The following is a 23,177-nucleotide window of genomic DNA, read 5'->3' as shown; positions in this document are numbered from 1 at the left end:
GGGATCGAGTGCCCCATTGGGCTCCCTGCTCAGCGGGGAGCCTGCTTCTCGCTCTGACCTTCTCCCCTCTCATGCTGTCTCTCTCTCTCTCTCTCTCTCTCTCTCTCAAATAAATAAACAAAATCTTTAAAAAAAAAAAAGAAAAGGTTGAGCATCCCTTTACCAGTTTTCACTGCAATGAACACAATTCCTGTTATTATATATTTGTATTCAGTGCATTACTTATTAAACGTCATTGTCAATATTTTAACTCAAAACTGTTTACTATTAGTATTTACCTTTAAAAGATAGACACATTATTTTCTCTATATAAGTGTATCTAATTTGAATTTTTACCAGTGTGGGATTATACTATACATACCATTTGGCATCTTGACTTTTTAAACTTAATATATCATGTACATCCAGACACACACATGATTACATTCTTTTTAGTGACATGATATACTGCATTATATGGATGTGCCCTAATTTATTCAGTTTATGCCCGCCTCCCCCATAGACAGTAGTTGGGCATTTAGGTAGTTTCCAGTTTACTGCTACAGCACTACAAAGAATACCTTGTATGTGTATTTTTATGAATTTGTAAAACTATTTCAGTTTGACAAATTACTAAAAGTGGATTTTCTAGGTTGGAAGGCATGTAATCACATACACATCTGCATATAGATACACACAAAATCACACCTGCATTACTAAAATATCCTCCAGAAAGCATGTATGTGCTTACCCTAATAACTCTTTCTCTATAATCTCACAAATACTGAGTATTATCACTTTTAAATCTTTGCTAATCAGGTAGGTGAGACCTACTTTTCATATTATGTTGACTTTAGGGAGCATACTTATACATTAAATGAAATGTATATATACAATATTTGTGCAACACATTCCTCCTTCCCAGACTAGTCCACCTGAAAAGGAGAAAAGGAGGAAAAAAAGAAAGGAAAAAAAAACTAATAAAAAGTACCTTTTTCCACCCCCCTTCCCCTGCCCCCTCCATCTCAAAGAGACATTTCAAGAGCTTCTGACTACTTCTGGCCAGAGAAAAAGGGTTCAACTAAATAGCCAGAATTTATCTCTGGGAAGAGAACAGAATTAGTCACCATTAGTTTCTATGGCACCTAATTTGCCCTCAGTCTTTGTTAGAAAAGAAGAGCTGCTATTCTTCTAAGAGACTCTAAAGCAATGATGGAAATGTCAGTAACAAGTTGCAGTTGTAATAAGTGCCTGATCAGACTTTATCTGAACACCACACTTGGCAGGAGCAACAATCATAAAGGTAAATGCTATTGGCTAACAGCCCTCTCATTCCAAATATCAGCAACACAGCACAGCTTATGGGAGACTTCTGCAGTGATCACCAATGAATTGCTAAAGAAGAGAAGAAATGTTAGGAAATCTTACACGCCAATTAGCTTTTCCACTTAAATCTAAGCTTCAATCAATGATTTAGAATGGAGTAATTTTGTTTAAGAATTCATACATAGTAACATGGTTTACACTTTAGTCCTCTCCAGAACCCTTTTGAGCTGGATAATATAGAAAATGCCAAGAGATGGAATCCAAAAGGAAAAAAGAAAAAACCAAGCCACTGCACAAACACAACAAAACACCTGACAGCATCTGTGATATTTTGGCATCTACATTAGCTAACCTTTATCACTAAAATGAAAATGCAGGTGCCTTGAAACTTTAAGTTGAATCTATGTACTTATGAACAGCTAGAAGAAAAATCTAGCCAAACATGTTTTCAAACTTCCAAAGGTTTCAGTAATAAATATAAAACAACCCAATTTGATCAACTGTGCACATAATTTAAGTTAACAGAAAAAGGACATAAAACCACTATCAACCAGATAAAAAGTTAAGACTGATTATTCAGGTAAAAGTTTAATAGAAGATATTACTTTAAATTGAATCATATGAAGTTGCCATTTCCACAGGTCATCAGAGTGTCAGCAATTTCATATGACTCAACCTAGTAGTAACCAGTTTTACATAATTAAGTTTTGTTTGTGTCCTAGTTTGTACTTGACATGTACAAGAAATTCCATTAGAGGGGCACCTGGGTGGCTCAGTCAGTTAAGCGTCTGCCTTGGCTTAGGTCATGATCTCAGGGTCCTGGGTTCGAGCCCCACATCAGGCTCCTTGCTCAGCTGGGAGCCTGTTTCTCCCTTTCCTCCCTGCCTGTGCTCTCTCTCTCACTATCTTTGTCGCTATCTCTATCTCTCTCTCTCTCAAATAAATAAAATATTAAAAAAGTATATTAAGTACAACATAATTTAACAGTGAAGTCAAGAAAGCCATGGAGATCTTCAAGATTTACTAAATTTGATTGATCTGACCTGTGTTTTATCCTTCATTCTGTGTGGACAGAGTGACAAAGGATGACGCAATCTAGTCATAGTAAAAGCACAAGAGGTTACTTTCACTGCTTCTTTCAGTGCTTTAAGCAAATCAAAATACATTTTGTCCTTTTTGGCCCTTCAGGTCCAATTCTAACCAAAAGCAGCAAAGTTTGTCAGGTGGAGACATAACTGAAAATAAAAAACAAGCCTATCATGAAGACTAAAGGCATTTGTAGAATTTTCATCAGGCAGGAAAACAGATACCACAGATGCTGATTAAAAAAGTAAATGTTTAAGGGGCACCTGCGTGGCTCAGTTGTTAAGCGTCTGCCTTCAGCTCACATCATGATCCTGGGGTCCTGGGATCAAGCACCACATCGGGCTCCCTGCTCCGCGGGAAGCCTGCTTCTCCCTCTCCCACTCCCCCTGCTTGTGTTCCCTCTCTCGCTGTCTCTGTCAAATAAATAAATTTTAAAAATCTTAAAAAAAAAAAAGTAAATGTTTGAGCTCACCAAATGATTCTCAAGTATCATACACAGAGAAGAAAGATCTATTTTTGTAATGTCTTCAGGAAAAAAAAAATGGCATTGAAGGACTAGTAAGAAGGGAAAAATCAGGGTTAAGCAATAGTGGAAATGAAAAATAAGGTTTATAAAAGACACTTTCATTGGTAAGAAATTAACCTTAGAAATTATCATTTGAAAATAATTATTGTCTATTTTTAGGGTTATTTTGTACCCAACTTTATTTTAGGAGGTCCTCTCCCTAAAAAAGCTCAAATCTTAGGTGGGAAGACAACACTAATGTACATAAAAGACATGAAAATCATTATGGACTAAAACAAAAGTGATCTAAAATGCTGTATAACTACTGCGGGAAAAAAACCATCAGTGCAAGTAGCTGTGCCTAAGATGTCACATTCTTTTGAGTAATGACTTATTATACAGAAATCAATAAGCTATGAAAAATTTACAATAGTATTATGTACTAATTGGCCCCTCCAGAAACCTCTAGTGAGAGAGTCAAGTGCTTAGAGAAGGCAGCAGAGGCTGGGGCTTTGGCTGTACAACCCGTAACTTCAGCAAAGTCTGAGACTCCTTTTTTTCAGCTGTAAATGTAAAGATACAAATGCCTATGACACTGAGTTTCTTCTAGAATTTAAATGCTACTAAATGTGTAGAACACTGTAAACAATAAACTGCCAGAACACAAGGGTGGTAGTGATGGAGGTCACGGACATGATCACTGTTGTGGTCCTCATCACCACCACCATCATCATCATCCTAGAAGAAAAATTTTGTATCATGAATTTGTAGAGTGTAAACACATCATTAATGTAGTACTGTTAATAGAGTGAGGAAATTAATGTTTGTCAATGACTTTTTACTTAGTTAATTGAGGTATAACTGGCATAAAATTAACTGCATATATTTAAAATGTGTAATTTACTAGGTCTGAGCACACGTATTCACCCATGTAACCACCACCACAATCAGTATAATTAACATATCCATCACCTCCAGAAGCTTTCATGGACTTCTTGCAATCACTTTCTCTTATCCTTTCCCTTTCCCACTCCCCAGGCAATCACTGATCTGATGTCTTACATGATTAGTTTACTCTTAGTTTTTCTATAATTTTATATAAATGGAATCAAACTGTACACTTTAATTCCTTCACTTAGCTTGAGATCTGTTCATGTTATGTACACCAACAGTTCATTTCCTTCTAGTACTGGGCAGTACTCTGCCTATGTCACAACTTGCCTATCTAGTCACCTACTAAGAGTTCCTTGCCAATGGCTGCCAACAAAAGCATAAAGGTCTAAGGGAGACAACTGGAGGTATACTATTATAAAGTTTTATACTGTGTGTGAAGTACAATATCACTATAAGTTGACTGTGATAATTTAAAGATATATACTATATACCCTAAAGCTACTACTAAAATAACAAAATGAGATATAACTCAAAGTAAGTCAGATGTAATTTTAATAGTTGACAGGTCCAAGAAAAAAATGCAGAGAATAAAAAAAGAGACAAAGAACTCACTCTTCTACTAATTATGGAGTGGTGTTTCATTGTAGTTTTGCATTCCTGAATGATTAATGACATTGACTATTTTTCATATGAACATACTTAGCTATCCATGAAAATGTTCTGTGTGCATTTCAAATTAATGTGTACTCTGTTGTTCTTGGGTGAAGTGTTCTAAGTAGCAGACCTACAAGTAACAGACCTATTTATGTCTTATATTTAAAAGGTATTTCTTATAGGCTGGATATTGTTGGACTTTGGGGTTTTTTTGTTCAATATGATAATCTCTGCCTTTTAAACCTGGTGTTTAGACTTTTTACATTGAATATGATCACTGACATTGCATATGACCACTGACATATTTAGGTTTTAGTCTATCATCTTGCTATTTTTTAATTTCCCCATTTTTTAACACTCCTTTCCTTTTTCTGGTTTAGATTATTTTCTATAATTAAAATTTATCTATTTTGGTGATGTATTAGCTATCATATTTTTGTTCTCTTTTTAGTGGTTAGAGTTTATAGTACACATCTTTTATAGTAAACATCTTTAAATTACCACAATCTATGAACAATATCATATCCTTTTATGTACAGTATAAGAACCTTACAATAGCCTATTTCCAGTTGTATCCTCCACACCTTTCTGCAATCATTATCATATTTTAATTATTACATAAGGACTAGTTGTTATTGTGTTTAAATATTGAGTTATCTTTTAAATAAATCAAAATAACATAATAGTTTATTATATTTGTCAATGTAGTTAGTATTGCCAATGTTCTTCATTTCTTTTTATGCATTTATATAAATCTACATTTTCATCTGGTATCACTTTTCTTTTGTTTAAAGGACTTTTGTTAACATTTCTAATATTGCAGGTTGGAAGGAAAGGAATTCTTTCAGCTTCTTATGTCTGAAAAAAGCCTTGATTTTGCCTTAAAAATTATTTTGTTGCCTTTGATTTTGAAAGGCATTTTCCCTGAGTATAGAATTCTAGTTTGACAGTTTTTGCTTCAATAATTTAAAGATGTTGTCCTACTGTATTACTGCTAATATCATTTCTTGTGAGACGTCTGCTGCCATCTTTATTTTCTTACTCTGTATGTAGTATGTCTTTTTTCTCTGGAAGCTTTCAAGATTTTCTTTTCTTTCCTGGTTTTGAACAATGTGATGATGATGTACCTTGGTATAATTTTTTCCATTTTCTTATGCTTGAAGTTAGGCTTCTTGTGTCTGTGGGTTTCTATTTTGATCAAACTTGAAAAAATTGGCTATTATCTACTCAAATATTTTATATTTTTTCTGTACCCGTTTTTCTCTTTTGTCCTTTAGAAGACTCCAACATGGTTTTGGGTGCTTGAAGTGGTCTCATTGCTCTATTTTAAAAAAATTATGTTTCATATTTTTCTCTATTATTATGTCTTTATTAATCTTTTCTTCTGCAATATCTAATCTTCTGTCATTCCTAATCAATGTGTGTTTCATTTTACATATTGTATGTTTCATTTCTAGAAGTTCAGTTTCAGGTGTTTTGTTTTGTTTTGTTTTTCCAATAGCTTCCATATCTCCATTTAACCTTTTACTCATGTGGGGTTATTTTGTACTGACTTTTCCATGGTTCTCTTTGGGTGGCTGGTTTGAACAAATGGCACTAGTGAGTGAATGAAATAGTGTGGAAAGGGCCTTTACTGTGGTAATGGAAGAAAATGAGTCCTGCTTCTTTTACTGCACTTGTTGGAAGAATTCTTTAGAAACATTCTATTGACCTCCTGAGCTTTAGCTTTCTCATCTGTAAATGACAACAACAATGCTTTGTAAAGCACTATGAAGTATAATACCTCTGACAGGAATTGAGGTACTGTAAATAGCTACACAAACATCAGTGCCTATAATTATGAGATTTGCAATGATTTGGGTTTTAGACTTTCCTTCCTAGACATTTATATTTCTTCAACAAGTCACTTGCTTATCTAGAACTTCTTTTGCTCAGCCTTCAAATATTATCATGCTTTAAACACCCTTTATTTGTGGGATGCCTGGGTGACTCAGTCGGTTAAGCACCTGCCTTTGGCTCAGGTCATGATCCCAGGGTTCTGGGATCAAGTCCCACTTCGGGCTCCTTGCTCAGCAGGGAGCCTGCTTCTCCCTCTCCCTCTGCACTCCCCCTGCTTGTAATCTCTCTCTCTTTCAAATAAATAAATAAAATTTAAAAAAAATAAACACCCTTTAGTTAGAAATAACTAACTATCCTATGGTCAAGCCCAGCCAAGATGGCAGCACCAGGCAGAATTGCCCATTTCCCCTAACTTCTGGGGATTGGCTCTCCCTCCCTAGCTGATGATAGAAGTCTCAGCACTATTCCAATTAGGAGGAAAAAAAAAAAAAAGCTCTGTAAAGGGGAGTAATCATCTTTCCATATTTACCTCAGTGTTAGTAGCACCTAGAAGAGTGCCTCATGAATTAATTAGTTCTCTAAAGATTGTTAGAGCTGGTACTAAAAAAAAAAAAAAAAAAAAAGCCTAGAAAATTAGATTTTACACTTTATTTTTCTGGGCCAATGGACATCTGTAAACTTCCAGTTTGGACTAGCATGTCGCTCTCCTTTTCCTGCCTTCAAAATGGTCGGTCCACACATGGGGTATACCCAGAAGGTGGGAGGATTTACCAAACAGAGGTTGATTAGAATTGTAGTATTGGGGTCTTAAAAACCCTGGACAGATCCAGACTGTTAGAGTGTCTTGACTAGATATATTCCACTCAGGGGCAATTGCTTCAACCTACAGGGTCAAATCAGTCACCAGCAGATCACCAGGATATCCCTCCTCTCCCTTCCTCACACAAAGCACAACTGATGGGTGTAAGGTGTTCTTACCACAGCCTGGTATTTCATAAAGATGAACTGACTAATTGGTTAAAATGCAAAAAACCTTCCCTGGCAAAAATCTCTGAGCGCTAGAGTTGAAAGACATATGGTCACAGGACCGAGGCTATTGTGGACAACATGGAAGCTGATGATATCTGAACAGCTACTGAGCAGCGACCAGGAATCAAACCAGAGTACAGAGGAGAGAGGGAAGAAGAAAGAGCAGTGGGAGGGACGGCAGGAGGGACCAAGTGATAGGAAGAGAGCGGGAGAAGAAAGAAGTAGAGATAGAGAAAAAAGATACAGATGAACAAATTGTCAGAGAAAAAGAGAGAGGAATCAAAGGGCATGATAATTTCTGCCATTTTGGAGTTCTTATTTGCTTTTTCCTGGATTCCCTCAAGGGCTTTCCGTGTCCATGTAAAAATCCCTTTTCCATGGTCCAGTTTAAGTGTGAGGGGATTCTTTTTCTTCTCACCCAGAGGCATCCTTACAAAACAGTCCTCATTGACCCAAGGGTTTGCTGTTTGTAATCCAACGGCTCCCTCAAGATTTGGGGGATTCTGTTTGAATTCTATTTAATCCTCAGTTTGAAACTAAGTACAAGGTCTTCTGTACCTTGGTCTATGGAACACCACAATGCCATCTCCAAGAGTCTGTCCTGATCTGAAATTTTAGGGTTTGTTGACTGGCAATCAATTCTTTTTGAGAACCCTAAGCTTAGTGAATTCAGCCCAGATCTCTTTCCACAGACCCTTCCTCTCCTTATTACAAAACCCGCTGGAATTTTCTGGAATGAAGCAGTGATAATGTATTCTACTGGCTCTGTTTTGTGTGGATGGGTAATGGCTCAATCTCACTGACTAAGTGAAAAGCAGTATCAGTTATAGTGTCTCCCCATTGCCAGGCATATTCACAATGTAGACAACAATTAGTAAACAAATCTCTAATCCCATAAAGTGCGACTAAACTCCTTGCTTTCGACAACTGTGGAACAATCTTCCTGATAAATGACTTCCTGATGCTACTACCATCGTTGTAAGCTAGCTCAGACAACTGAGGAAACACTCCCTTCCCACATAGCCCAGACGAGGCCTGTGCTATTGATCTAGGCAATAAATCAAATCACTGGTTACATTCAGGCTGTCATTCTAAAATATTAATCTACTGTGCTATGGAGCTATTTGTATTTAACTGCAGTATTTAAAGAAGCTATCTCCTCCTCTAGAGCTTTGTGTATGCTTAATTCCTGCTCAGTCCTCAGCTGAGCGGCCCGTGGCAGGGTGGAGACCCATGGGCCTGAGGCACTGTGTGTACCACGCATGTGGTTAGCTGTGAATTCAACATGGCTGACATTCTTCCAAATGGCCAAGGAGATTATGCTTCTATAAACAACAGCTTTACGAGTTTCTGATGCTCACATGTTAAGAGTTTGCATGTTCATTGCCTCTTAACAAAAAAATTTATTGTGTCAAGGTGGGGAGTAATTTTTTTTTCCACACTGCCCACTGTGAGACAGATTCACGGGGGCTAATGGGTTTTCCAGAGGTCAAGAAGCATGTTAATCCAGAAAACTTCTGGAACTCAAGTTTATAAACTAGTAAGCCAGACAGCTTTTTGGTATAACGTGAAGTGACTCTTCAAGTCAGTACTTTCTATGGACCTTGTAAGTACAGAGATTTGCATAAAATGGGCACTCAGGAAATATGGTTAGGATTTAATTGATACCCACTAAACAAGTGGAGGTGATTGTCCAGTCAATCACATAAGTAAGGTGTTTTTTTTTTTGTTTTGTTTTTAAGATTTTATTTATTTATTTGACAGAGAGAGAGACAGCGATAGGGAACACAAGCAGGGGGAGGGGGAGTGGGAGAGGGAGAAGCAGGCCTCCCGCGGAGCAGGGAGCCCGATGCGGGGCTCGATCCCAGGACCCTAGGATTATGACCTGAGCTGAAGGCAGACGCTTAACCGTCTAAGCCACCTAGGCGCCCAAGTAAGGTGTTTAAACATCACTTCTGTGCCTATTCAATACCACCATAAATATTCCTACCACAGGAATTGTGTTGACTAGACTTTGTTATTAAAATAATTCTTTAATACAATTAAAAATATAACTAACAAAGGGAAACCATCTTGCACTGTTGGTGGGAATGCAAACTGGTGCGTCCACTCTGGAAAGTAGTATGGAGTTTCCTCAAAAAGTTAAAAATAGAATTATCCTATGATCCAGCAATTGCACTACTAGGTATTTACCAAAAGACTACAAAAACACTAATTCAAAGGGGTACATATTCCCCAATGTTTATAACAGCATTATCTACAATCTCCAAATTATGGAACTAGCCCAAGTGTCCATTGACTGGTGAATGGATAAAGAAGATGTATACACACACACACACACACACACACACACACACACACACACACACACACATACTGGAATATTATTCACCCATAAGAAAGAATGAAATCTTGCCATTTGCAATGATGTGGATTGAGCTCAAAAGTATTACACTAAGCAAAATAAGTCAGCCAGAGAAAGACAAAAACCGTATGATTTCACTCATAGGTAGAATTAAGAAACAAAACAAATGAACAAAGGGAAAGAGAGGGGTGGGGGCAATCCAAGAAAACAGCCTCTTAACTATAACACACTGATGGTTACCAGAGGGGAGGGTGTGGGGGGATGGGTGAAATAGGTGATGGGGATGAAGGAGGGCACTTGTTGGGATGAGCACTAGGTGTCCTATGGAAATGCTGAATCACTACATTGCACACCTGAAACTAATACTGTACGTTAACTAACTGGAATTTAAGTAAAAACAAAAAAAATAAAAAATAGAAATAAAAAAATAATGCATGCCTGCTAGCTTCCCTCTAGGAAGGAATCAGCATGAAGTTTTATTTCATAAGTTAGCAAAAACAAACCACCAACTATCAACTATAGAGTCTTTTAGAAAGAACAGTAACTATGTAACATAAATGTAAGCTTTGTAACTCCAAAATTTCTTATTCAAATAGACAGACTATACTGCCATTTACTCTCTAAAACTCACTGGAAGAAACTTACTCCTTTTCCTCCGGAGGCAATGATTTATGATAAGCATAAAACATTTCATTAACTATAGCATAGGTAAATAAAATCAAATGTCATAATTAATTATGAAATGACCAAATATACAACTTACTAGGATTAAAGAACAAAGATAACAAGCACCTTAGATTTATTTGATACCTTATCATTACAAAGCACTTTCATATACCTTATCTTAATACATACCCATATGATGCTTTAAAAATATTGTATTTTTACAACCCCTCCTAACCCATATTTCTGCCAGAGCGCAAACGGTCATGCCTCTGTTCTCGCAAACACTCTCCAGAGTGCCTCATCCTTAAAATCACACATCTTGGTCTTTTGAAGATGAAAATTTCAAGCTTCTTTTTTCAACTCATGGTAAGAGGCAAAATTAAAAGTGAAATGACTTAGCATTAATCTCTGTAGTGTATCAAACTGCCATTAATGGGGGGGATAACTAAGCTTTCAAAAAATTTTTAAAAATTTCTTCATTTGCATTTTCATTTTACCAGCTTTGTGACTGCCTGCTTTGTTCTGGTCGAAGCACTTTTCCTAAGACAATACTTTAGGTGTTGGAAAAACCATTCTTCATTATTTTTATTTGCATCTTCTTTGTGGCTTCACAACAGGGGACTGCTTTGTAGTCTCAGCTCTACTATAACCTGAGATTCAGGTTTTGCCAATAAAATGAGGGAGTTGAAAACAAGAATCTCTCAGATCCTGTGCCAGTTTTGGTTCTGTAATTCTTATTTCAGTAATACTTTCCTTTTACAGCACCTTGTTCATTAGTCTTTTCTCGGCCTCACTATTCAGATTAGAACTTTTTTTTTTTACATGCAAACATAAGTCCTGAATCTTACCACAAGAATGTCATGTTACTAACGCTAATAATGATAATAATTAATAATGATAATACTGCCATATTTAATGCTTACCAACTGCCATGAAATCCATATACATTATCTCAATATAACAATCCTGTGAAGGATGCATTGTGATCCCAATTTTTCATATTGAAAAAAAACTAAAGCTCAGAATTTAATTCCCCAAATGCAAGCTATAGTCATACTATTAATAAGATATCTTATTTTCAACCTGTCAGGATACCATTTTACACTCCAACTCACAGGGCAGAATTGTCAAGGTAGTGGGAGGCATGGATGAGCTCATCTAGGAAATGTATGTATTTTTCAAAATCTGCTCATAAATTCACTATGAACTCATTTTCTCCTGCCAAAAACAAACAAACCCTTACAAAAGCAGAAAAATTTGCAATTCTCATGCCATTTCATGGTAAAATGAAAGCATGCACAGGTAGATCCAAAAGAGTATTTCTGAAACCAGTGATGTAGAACCTCAGTATTAAGAATGGAATCCTAGAGTTCTAGAAACTGGCAACAAAAAGAGCTGTTGAAAATTTAGGCATTTGTTTTTGGTATTCTAGACAGGACAAATAGAAAATATGTGTGAGTGTAACTTAACACTCACATATTTTGTCAATAAACTAAAAAAATATTGTGAAAAAATTATGCAAATTATATATATATTACATGAACAGCAGGGCACAAAGGGTTTGAATTTGAATGTCTTCTTCCTTGAAAACAGTGTTGCTTAAAAAATAGATATATTGTTACTGCCATTGTAGATAATGCCTTCTCTCAAAAGAAAAAGAGAGGCATACAGTAAATTATCGGAAAACTGCCCCCAAATACAGATAATTCATATCTTAACTATCCATCCCAGTGTACGCTTCTGTGTAATTGTCCCATCAATTATGAGGCCTTCTATTTTGTTAGGTGGGAACAAACACTATTCCTGACGTAGATGAGCACTGGGCCCTGTCGTACCGAGACCTTTTGGTGGCCCTTACCTGATTCCTGGGTAGTTTCCTCACATGCCTGCACTTATCATTATTCAGCTGATTTCTCAAGGGAACCCTCCGCAGGATTAAAATATTAGAGTGAGTATTCCCACTACTGTGTTCCTTTGGATGGATGCTTTTCTTTTTTTAAGATTTTATTTATTTATTGGACAGAGAGAGACACAGCGAGAGAGGGAACACAAGCAGGGGGAGTGGGAGAGGGAGGAGCAGGCTTCCCGCGGAGCAGGGAGCCCGATGCGGGGCTGGATCCCAGGACCCTGGGATCACGACCTGAGCCGAAAGTGGACGCTTAACAACTGAGCCACCCAGGCACCCCTGGATGCTTTATTTCACACATGTAACTGGCAACCTATGAATCAAATATCTCCAGAATTTAGACGTTGTTTGACATGCCTTGTGTTGCTTCTCATACTGTTTCATTTCATTTTGCTTATCAATTAAATGAGATTTTCAGACTTTCTAATTGTAATCAAGAGGGAATAATGGACTGGAAATACCCTTCCACATGAACAATCAAAAAGGGAACAAAGTATATGGTTTTCAATATACTGGAGCTCTGTCAAGGAAGGACAGTGCCCCCAAGGAAACAAAAAACAAACAAGGTGAGCCTTGTGATTACTTCAGCTAACTGCCTGGATGTAGTTTTCAGGTCACTGCACAAGGAGAGGGAACTCAGGTGGAGTCTATTAGACTCTTTGAACGGAAAAGACAGAGCTAAAAATCTGGGCAGACAAAGGCAGCTAAAGGTCACAGGCATAATGTCAAAAAGAAGAGAACTCAACAGAAAGAAAACTTTGACAATCTGCAGAGGGTTCCTCTTGAGCAATCAAGTGAGTCATGATAAGTGCACACATTGAAACTACCCAAGGCCTGGTTAAGACACATCAAAAGGATTAGCTCGAACAGTGCACAGCACTCACCAAGACCAGAAATAGTGCTTGTTTCTACCTGGAAGCCTTGAAAAATTTATCATTCATGAGTCAGTAGACAGAGTACACAGCAGAGTCTTGCTTCAGTGTTGAGGAATAATTAGCCCAAAGCTGAGCACTATTTCATTTCCACTTAACAAATTCTAAAAGCAACATCCAAAAAACCAAACTGTTTCCATGTGACTTAACTATATCTCAGAGCAAAGTTCAGTAATATTTATAGGATGCCAATAATATCCACCAACCAGTGAGGTAATATTTGTAATGTCTGGCGTCCAGTATAAAATTACCAGGCATGTGAAGTAGCAGAAAAATGTGACACATAACGAGGAGAAAAACTGATCAGTCAAAATGGACACAGATGTTAGAATTGGCTGTCAAGGACATCAAAAGAGTGATAAATTTTGCATGTGTTCAAAAAGTGAAGTAGAGAAAGACAGTGTCAAGGGAATAAGAAGAGAAGTCACAGACAGGGAGAAAATATTTTCAAAAGGCACAGGTGATAAAGGACTATTGTCCAAAATAGTCAAAAGAGTTTTAAAACTCAAGATAAAAAAAAAAACTTAAAAAGTCCTTCTTAAAAACATTGCCAAAGAAGATATGCAGATGGTGTAAGCATTTGAAAAGATGCTACATATCAGATGTCATCAGGGAAATGCCAATTAAAACAACAATATACCACTATACACCTATTAGAATGGCCAAACGCTGGAACATAGACAACACCAAATGTTAAAGAGGATCCAAAGTGACAGGAACTCTCCTTCTTTGCTAGTGGGAATGCAAACTGGTACAGCCACTAAAAGTCAGTTTGACTTTTGACAAAACAAAATATACTCTTACCATACAATTCAGCAATAACGCTTTTTGGCATTTACCCAAAGAAATTGATAACTTATGTTCACACAAAAATTTGCATATGGATGTTTTATAGCAGCTTTATTCTTAATTGCCAAAACTTGGAAGCAACCAAGATGTTCTTCGGTAGGTCAATGGATAAACAAACTGTGACACATCTAGACAATGGAATATTATTCAGTGCTAAAAAGAAATCAACTATCAAGACACATAAAAGACGTGGAGTAAACTTAAATGCACTGTATGATTCCAACAGTATGACATTCTTAAAAAAAAAAAAAACTATGGAGATAGTAAAAAGATCAGTGGTTGTCAGGGATTCAGGGATAGGGGGTGATGAATAGGTGGAACACAGGATTTTTAAGGTAAAGTACTCTGTGTGATACCAGGATGACAGACACACATCATTATATATTTGTCCAAACCCATAAAATATAAACCACTGGCCATGAACCATAATGTAAACATGGTCTTTGGGTGATAATGATGTGTCAGTGTAGGTTTATCAATGGTAAAAGAAAATATACCACTTTGAAGGACAATGGAGTGTTAGTAATAAGGGCAGGCTATGGATATGTGGGGGTAAAAGGTACATGGGAAATCACTATACCCACCCCTCAATTCCTCTGTGAACTTAAAACTTCTCTAAGAAAATTAAGTCTCAATAAAAAAAAAAAAGTGAAGTACAGACATGGAAGATACAAGGAACAAACTTGAACTTCCTTAGATGGAAACTGAAATATTTGGGATGAAAAATACAGTGGCTTGGATTAATAACAGATTAAATATGACTGAAGAAAAGGTGAGTGAACTTAAACACATCGCAATAGAAATAATCTAAAGTGAAACACAGAAAAAAAGGAAAGAGAGAGAGAAAGAGAAAAGATAAATAAACATTCCATCAGTGGGTTATGGGACAACTTCAAAAGATCTGATATATTTATAAGGGGAATCTCCAAAAGGTAGAGACAGAAAGAATATTTAGAGAAATAGCCAAAATGTTTCCAAATTTGAAGAAAACTGCAGACTCACAGTTCCAATTGATTCAATAAACCCCACATACCAGAAACACAAAGAAAACCACACCATCGTACAACATTATCATATTGTGCAACTGAGTAAAGAAAACATTGTCTTAATAGCAACTAGGGAGAAAAGAAGACATGCCCAGAGGAACAAAGATGAGGGCAACAATGGATTTCTCACTGAGAACCAGAAGAGCATGTAAACACAAAGACAATGGAAAAATATCTTCCAAGTTTTTTTTTAAATGGCATTCAGAATTATATGAGTATCTCAAAAATGCAGTAAAAGCATTAGACAAACTACAACATCTGTTTCTGATCAAAACTCTCCACATACTGGGAATAGAAGATGACTGTCTCAACTGGGTAAATGGCATCTACAAAAAGCCTCCAGCTAATATAGTTAACAAAGAAAGCAATGTGTTCCATCTAAGACTGCGAATAAGGCCAGGATATGTGCTTTTGTCACTTCTACTTGGTATCATATTGGGAATCTTAGCCAGAGCAATAAGGCAATCAAAATTGTATCAGGTTTCTTTTTGTGTGAAAAATGATAGTGGATTCTAAAATTCATTTTGAAATAATTCAAAGGTTCTAAAATAGATAAGTAACTGAAAAAAATAAAAGTTGGAGGACTAACAATGATTTTAAGACTGATTATAAAGTAAAACTGCAGTAATCCATACTGTGTGGTATTGGCATACATATGGATGAATAGATAAATGGAACAGAACAATCTAGAAATAGATCAACACATATATGGAGAGCTGAATTTTATTAAAGGTGCAAAAGCAATTCAGTAAAGAAAGGATAGTGCTTTCAAAAAATGGTTCCGGGAGCACTGGATATCAATATGCAAAATAATGAACTTTAGGTCTATAACTTCTACCACATTAGAAAATTACCTCAAAAATGTATGATGAGCCTATATGTAAAATATAAAACTATAAAAACCTTACACAAATACAAAATACAAAAACAGTAAAAATGGGCAAAATAAACACTTAACTAAAAAAGATACATGGACAGCAAATGACAGATGCTTGAAACCATCAGTCGTCAGAGAAATGCAAAATAAAACCACTATAAGATAATACTACACTACACATATATAAGAATTGCAAAAATCTAAAAGACTGGGCTTACAAAGTGTTAGAAGTGTGTAATGACCTGGAACTCCCATACATTGGTGATGGAAATTTAAAATGGTACAACCACTTGGAAAAATTATCTTAAAAATTAAATCTATTCATAATAGATGTTCCAGCTATTTTACTCTTAGGTATTTATTCAAGAGAAATGTGTATAAATATTTGTATGGACATATGTTTACAAGTTTCCAAACGGCTTTATTTTTAGTAGCTAAAAACTAGAAACAAACCAACTGTCCCTCAAAAGGTGAATGCATAAACAAACTTTGATATTTTATTACAATGAAATGCTATGCAGCAATACAAGGAAATGATCTATTGCTGAATCCTACAACATGGATGGGTTTCAAAATAATTACACTGGGCGCCTGGGTGGCTCAGTGGGTTCAGCGACTGCCTTCGGCTCAGGTCATGATCCTGGAGTCCCTGGATTGAGTCCCGCATCGGACTCCCTGCTCAGTGGGGAGTCTGCTTCTCCCTCTGACCCTCCCCCCTCTCATGTGCTCGCTCTCTCTCTCTCTCTCTCTCTCGCATTCTCTCTGTCTCAAATAAATAAAATCTTTAAAAATAATAATAATTACACTAACTCAATCAAACCACACAAAAGAAGAATGCATAGTGCATGCTCTATTTATATAAAAATCTACAAGATGCCAAATTAAAAGTATTCTATAGCATCATAAAGGAGATCAGTGATTGCCCTGTCATGGAGGGAGTTAAGAGGGATGGCTTCACTGAGGCATGAATACAGGGTTAGGGATATGTTGATTGTATTGTCAGTGGTGATGGCTCCAGAGAGGTATAACGCAGATCAAATTTAACAAATAGTACACTTTAAATATGTAAACTTACATTTCGTCAATTTTACTTCAATAAACCTGATTTTAAATTTTCAAACTTCCAGCTTCTCTTGAGAAACTGGGGGCTCCAGCTGCACTGCATCTGCATGATTATGTGGCCGTGGAAGCTGTATTTTTCCAAGTCACTTGCTCTAAGTTTGCCATAGTCCTGCCCTTTTCTGTTGCCCTTATTCTGTTTGATTCATTTATTTGACTGCTTTAGAGATTTGAATTTATGACTATCAACTGATTTTTTTTGAAAGATTTTATTTATTTATTTGACAGAGAGAGACACAGCGAGAGAGGGAACACAAGCAGGGGGAGCGGGAGAGGGAGAAGCAGGCTTCCCGCGGAGCAGGGAGCCCGATGCGGGGCTGGAACCCAGGACCCTGGGATCATGACCTGAGCCGAAGGCAGACGCTTAAATGACCAAGCCACCCAGGTGCCCCTATCAATTGATTTGTCTTCTGTTAACAAAGGGATGCTAAAATAGATTCTTCCATCAGCATAAAGGGAGGAACTATCCAAATTCATTTTATGGCATCCTGTTATTCGGTCCCAACTGATTTTCCAAAACTATTTCTGAACACTCTCTCCGTCAGCTCATACATACAAAAGCTCTCTATTTCTTACTCACTATTGCCTACATTTCCAAACAAGCTGTATGTGTTGGGTTTGCTCACTTGGTATGTTAACAAGATCCCTGTTTACACCATCAGCATAGAAAGGAAGGAAGAAAAAGAAAGGACTCGGGGTTCAGATTTTTCATTTCTATCAAATGCTAATTGGAAAGTCATCTTATGTCTCTAGAAAGAAACAGACCTATGCCAGAAAAATAATTTCTTACCATTTGGTACAAAATATAAGAGGCTTAAAAATAAATGACCTCTCTGACAATGAGAGGTTGTAAAAGTTATCATCAACCATTTCATCATGGTGTAGGTGTGATGGGCCAAGTGATGCCCAAAATCTTTCCACTGTCCTTAGTCCTAAATCTTCGATGTCAGTATACTGCTGAATCAAGCCAGTAAATTCCAAATTATGTTGGTTCAACCGAAGTTAAAGATCATATTTTAATCTTTTTTTTCTCCTGTACAGTCACCCCAACCATGCCACCTTTTGTTTGAAATATTCTTTTTATTCACTTTCTTCCAAAGATAAAGAATAATAAATGTATTAAGTGACTTCATAACATTAATTTCACTTTTGATAATTTCTGCTTAGATAGTATTAAATATGAGATAATTATTGTTTCTACATTTTGCATGCCTGCTTAAATTTATCCCCACATATATCAATATTTATAATAGTTTCACATGATATACTTACAAATAAAACTTCTCATCCCATACCGGATTCAAGTTTCCAAAAATGGTTTTTGTTCTTCTTTTGTTCTTTCCCACTTGAACAGTAACATATGGGTCACTCGACCCTGTTTTGTCTTTTGCCTGTAAGCCTTGTGCCGAGACCACTGAAATAAACCAAAATAGAAATAGAAATTTTAATATAAAGCTTTCCTCGAAAAAAAAATGATAACGAAGGGCAGTTTTTCTAACACTTTGCACTCTGGGTTTGTGCAAAGGGATGCTAAAATAGGGAGGAACTATCCAAACTCATTCTATGGCATCCCATTATTTGGTCCCAACTGATTTTCCAAACCTATCTCCTTTATTGAGGAAATGAACATTAGGACTTAAAAATATTTAATGAAAGAATGAAAACACTGAATATTAAAACCTTCCTTGAGTAAATATTTGCTTTTGTCTGCAATGAGTATCAGCTATATACATATACTTTCATATTCACACCAGCTATATACTTATATACACATTACTACATAAATGTATAGAAAAATAAAGATGCACATACAATATGCCAAAAGGTATCCAACATAATTCAAAGGTCTGTGATTTAAAATGTATTTCTATTTGTGAGTTTGCTGTCACTACTGAACAACTCAACCTAGTTTAAAAAAAAAAAGCATCTTTATTTTATCTTGCAAGTACCATATGAGTAAGTTAAGAGGCTTGGTAAACATTAATACAACATATATGCACTTGCTGTTGTTATAGGCAACCTAAGAAGTTCAAATTACTAGACATCACTAAGCTCAAACTGCCTTGACTCAAGGATCAAATGATTAGGGGTACTGATCAAGGATTAAGTAAAATGATGTGTGTTTTCTCATTAAGAAAAACTGACTAAAGAGATTTTTGGCTACTCTTGTAATTTATCAGTGGCTGGCAGCTACAAAGCTAATTGCAGGATATTGATGAGTATGTTGTAAAAGAGAAACTTCTTCCTCTAGAAGAGCTTTTGATTAGAACAAACTGCAATTACTTCGATTATCTAGTATATATCTTTTAGAAATTTCAAGTACCAACTACATGTCTTATCAATATTGACAAGTTTGAAAACATTCTACTTATTTTACCTGTAGTTATTATTAAGCAGTGATTTCTAAGACACATAAAACTCTCAATGTGGAATCAAAATTTTCAAGACAACTATTTTCACCTGTAATGGTTATTTTTGCTGACCACTTAGATGTCCCATCCAGTACACTCTGCTTGGCTGCCTTTGTGTACTGCACAAAATCTTCTTTAGAAATCTGAAACATTTCCTGAATTACTTCAAACACCTCCGGCCTGTTTTTCTCCCTAATCTTCATTCTTTCTTTCATAGCTGTAATAATGGTCTGAGTCTTGTCTTCGGCACCATGCTTAGAACTCTTTTCTGCTGCTCCTATAATGGAAAAATCAATGGTGACATAAATGCACATAAAGTTACTTTTTGATGGCCCAAGAGAGGGAGAGAAAGAAGGAATAGGAGAATGAATAAGTGGTTTCATTCTGAGGAGTCAGGGTACCTTCTTCACAGAACATCAGGACGATATAAATGCTGCTGCACAAAATATCTAGGCTGAGATTCAGAACCAGCCTTTGTGTTAATGGCAAGTAAATGGACTTCCATGATTCCCAGTTTTGCCACAGTTGTATTATTTGATTAAATCAGGGGCTGTGCAAATATGTGGTTTGAATTTTCAAAGAGCAAAAAAGAATGCACACAGTCAAATATGGCATATACCACCTGCAAAACAAAACTGAGAAACAGATAGGATATATATGGCAAATGTCTCCCCAAATTCAGTATTTCAAATACTTGCATTCAAAGTGCTTAATTATTTTTAATGATGGAACTTACCATAATTAAGTGCTTAAATTCTTCTTGTAAAATAAATACCACTGTTCTCTCTTATATACTGAAATACAGGTTAAGATTTTACTTGGAATTAAAGTGATTCTGCTGTTTAAAAAGGATTTAGAAACCAACGGGTAGATGACCTCTAAATACATGATGGATCACAGGCCTCAACTCTCACTTTGTGATATGGCCATAGTTTTTAATAGGATACATTCTTTCTACTCAAAACCCTTTTTGATTTCCAGGATTTTTTTATTTTTTTATTTTTTATGATTGGTCTCAACTTTCTGGGCATTTTTGTTTATAACACTAATCCTTCTGGCAATGAAGGATTTCCAAAGGTCCATTCCTGGATCCCTCACCCTCTCCAACTACCCACCAGATATTTTCAGTGCTCTGTGTGGCCTCTGCGTTGTGCAATATTATATGACAAGTTAACAGTGAACCATGATCCCAACTCTCATGGCTCCTTACTGAGTTTTAAATGAGAAAGCAAAACCACATGGACCAGTGTTGCAGGAGCTGCCACTGCTGATACCAAATATTTTGGGGTGCCAAACAAAGGTGATGTAGTGAAAAGAATAAAAAGCAAAACTCATGTTCACAGCTAGTAACAGTTCCAATTTTCATCTACATGACTATATTACCCAACTTACAATTTTTTTGAAATATATTTCTGAAATAGGCATGTTAATATCTGGTAGAATGTTTAGAGGTTAAATGAGATAATTTATCTGCATGATTTCTACCACAAGGGATAGCCTCACTAATGTTCTTTGAATCTAAGTCTTTAAGCATTAAGCCCAAATGAAGCACAGAAGTTAAGACGAAGAGGAAAAGGTCAGCCCTTAGCTTTCCTTATAATAAATTCATATTCAACAGCAGTACTTTGGTGAAAATCTTGATTTATTTGAAAGTATGACATTTGTTTCCTAAAGTGGAAAAAACACATTCATAATAACCAAGGTATAATTAGACAAAGTTAAAGGGATGAATATTCTAATGGTATAAAGAGCAGATTCCCTGTCTTTATCTTAAAACAACAACAACAAAATAAAAACAAGAAAAAAAACTTTGAGGAATTAAATCACATTAAAAAAAAAGAATACTAAAAATGACTGCATTAAATTTAAGGTAATTTGAAAGGACATTCTAAATGCCCTAGTCATCTGTTAAAACAGGCCATAGCAAAGCTACGCATTTGTAAATTGCATATCCTTAAATAATTAAGCATGTTTGTAATTTATCAACAATGGTTTAACTGTGCATGCATAATTCTTATACAGTAAAACTAGCTTAGGCTACTTGAATACTCCCAGGTACCCAATAGGCATATTGTACTTCAAGTACGGAAATATTCATTAAGTAGAAAGAAAAGGCAGTGCTGCCTTGAAAAAATTACTGCAAGATTCAAAGTGCCCCAAAAGTTTGATATGTGACAGCCATCCTAAGAATGAGTGTTCAACAGGTGAGAAATGCCATAAAATTTAACTCTCCCCCAAATTTCTAAGTAACTATTATTGTTTTCGCTCTCAGTGCTCCCAAAGGCTACAGAAAAAGAGTGTTAAAGTCCTTGAGAGTTAAATATATTTTGGATTATTTTTCTAAATTCAGGAAGAGCCAGCGGACGACCACCCATGTAATAACACTCATTTAAGTAATCACTACCAAATTCAAAGTTAGAAGGAATCAAATCTCTGTACTTAACAACCGCCTCCTGAATTTTTTTTAAAAGAGTTAATTAAGAAAGCGTGACGATTTGCTGTGAAATCTTTCACCAATGCTCTTGATGTTGGAGCAGAGAACTCTAATTTGTGGACAACAGACAAACCATCAACTGTGAAACCACTATTCTGGGGAGAGCAGTTTAACAGAGGCTTATGTTTAAACCTTTTATCTGTTATTTCTAGAAAAAGATATGTGGCATTTTAAAAGTTCTACTTTTACTTTTACATGTTTTGATCTGAGGGAAATGATTCAACTTAAATCTATGTAGTTTGGAGACAGAGACAAATCTGTCATTTTTGTCACCGATCTGCAAGCACTTTCCACCACCTATTGTTTATCAAACCTGATTTTTCTAATGAAACTATTTCTGAGATAGCTGCAATTTGCCACAAATTTCCAACCCTTTGGGTTTATTATATTCCTTCAGGCTTGGTCTGTTTATCTCAAAGTCATCAGAGATAAACTTAAATTTGCATTTATATGACTCTTCCTTCAAAGTGTATGACAGAAGGTGTAGTAGCTTCACTGAAATACAATGAGTAGTAATATGTCAACCAAGGATCAACAATAAATGAGATCAAAAGAGATAATGTACAGTGAAAGCACTTTGTAAAATGTAATACATTATCCAAATGGAATGCATCATTGTTACTTTTAAAAATACTTAATTGACAGATCAGAGGATACAATTATGAACAACAAAATTCATCCTTGCAAGAGATATAAGAGAATTCATCCATAAACAGAGGCCAACTTACCTCAAATGGTTCCTTTCTACATAATTTAATGGGAAAGCCACTTAATCAGAACTCTCACTTTTCTCTATACTTTTTACTTATTACCCAAAACATATAAATTTCATGTGAAATTCATAATTTTACCAACTTTGCATGGCAATTTATGTACATCTAACAGCTGCAACAGTGTCTCTTGGTCTCAGTCTCTTTTCTTTTCTATTTTTCTCAAGAGTGATTCCAAAAATTTCTATTTTCTTCAAGTCACTTACCTCACCCCATTAACCTCCACTCTCAGCATATGATCTTATCTCTTCCTTAACAGAAATAGAGGCTCCCTAACCCAGTGGTCCCATTTTCTCTCTCCCTTATGGAAAACAAACAAACAAACAAAACAAATAGGAACAACAACAAAACCACACCTGACCTGTAATATTAGCAGATGTCTATGGTGTAAATATTCCTAATATGGCTTATTTCAAGCAACTGCCTCACG

The 23,177-nt window shown here is 36.0% G+C and overlaps 1 protein-coding gene across 3 annotated transcripts in view; it reads right to left on the bottom strand.

Moving 5' to 3' along the window:
- The window catches only part of UNC13C (unc-13 homolog C), a 601,702-nt gene that overhangs the window by 351,631 nt on the left and 226,894 nt on the right, over window positions 1-23,177 (bottom strand). For all 3 annotated transcript variants that reach the window (XM_028100275.2, XM_088025127.1, XM_028100274.2), the window contains 2 exons: window positions 19,533-19,760; window positions 18,345-18,486 (listed from right to left, as the gene is read on the bottom strand). In XM_028100275.2, the coding sequence (XP_027956076.2) occupies window positions 18,345-18,486; window positions 19,533-19,760 (370 nt within the window). The remainder of the gene's footprint in view (window positions 1-18,344; window positions 18,487-19,532; window positions 19,761-23,177) is intronic.

This window comes from Eumetopias jubatus, unplaced genomic scaffold (assembly GCF_037043125.1).
Source record: "Eumetopias jubatus isolate StellerSeaLion01/CBP00866 unplaced genomic scaffold, mEumJub1_p1.0 scaffold_7, whole genome shotgun sequence".
NCBI lineage: Eukaryota > Metazoa > Chordata > Mammalia > Carnivora > Otariidae > Eumetopias > Eumetopias jubatus.
Note: the sequence above shows the minus strand (reverse complement) of the source record. Positions and strands in the feature narration are given on the sequence as shown.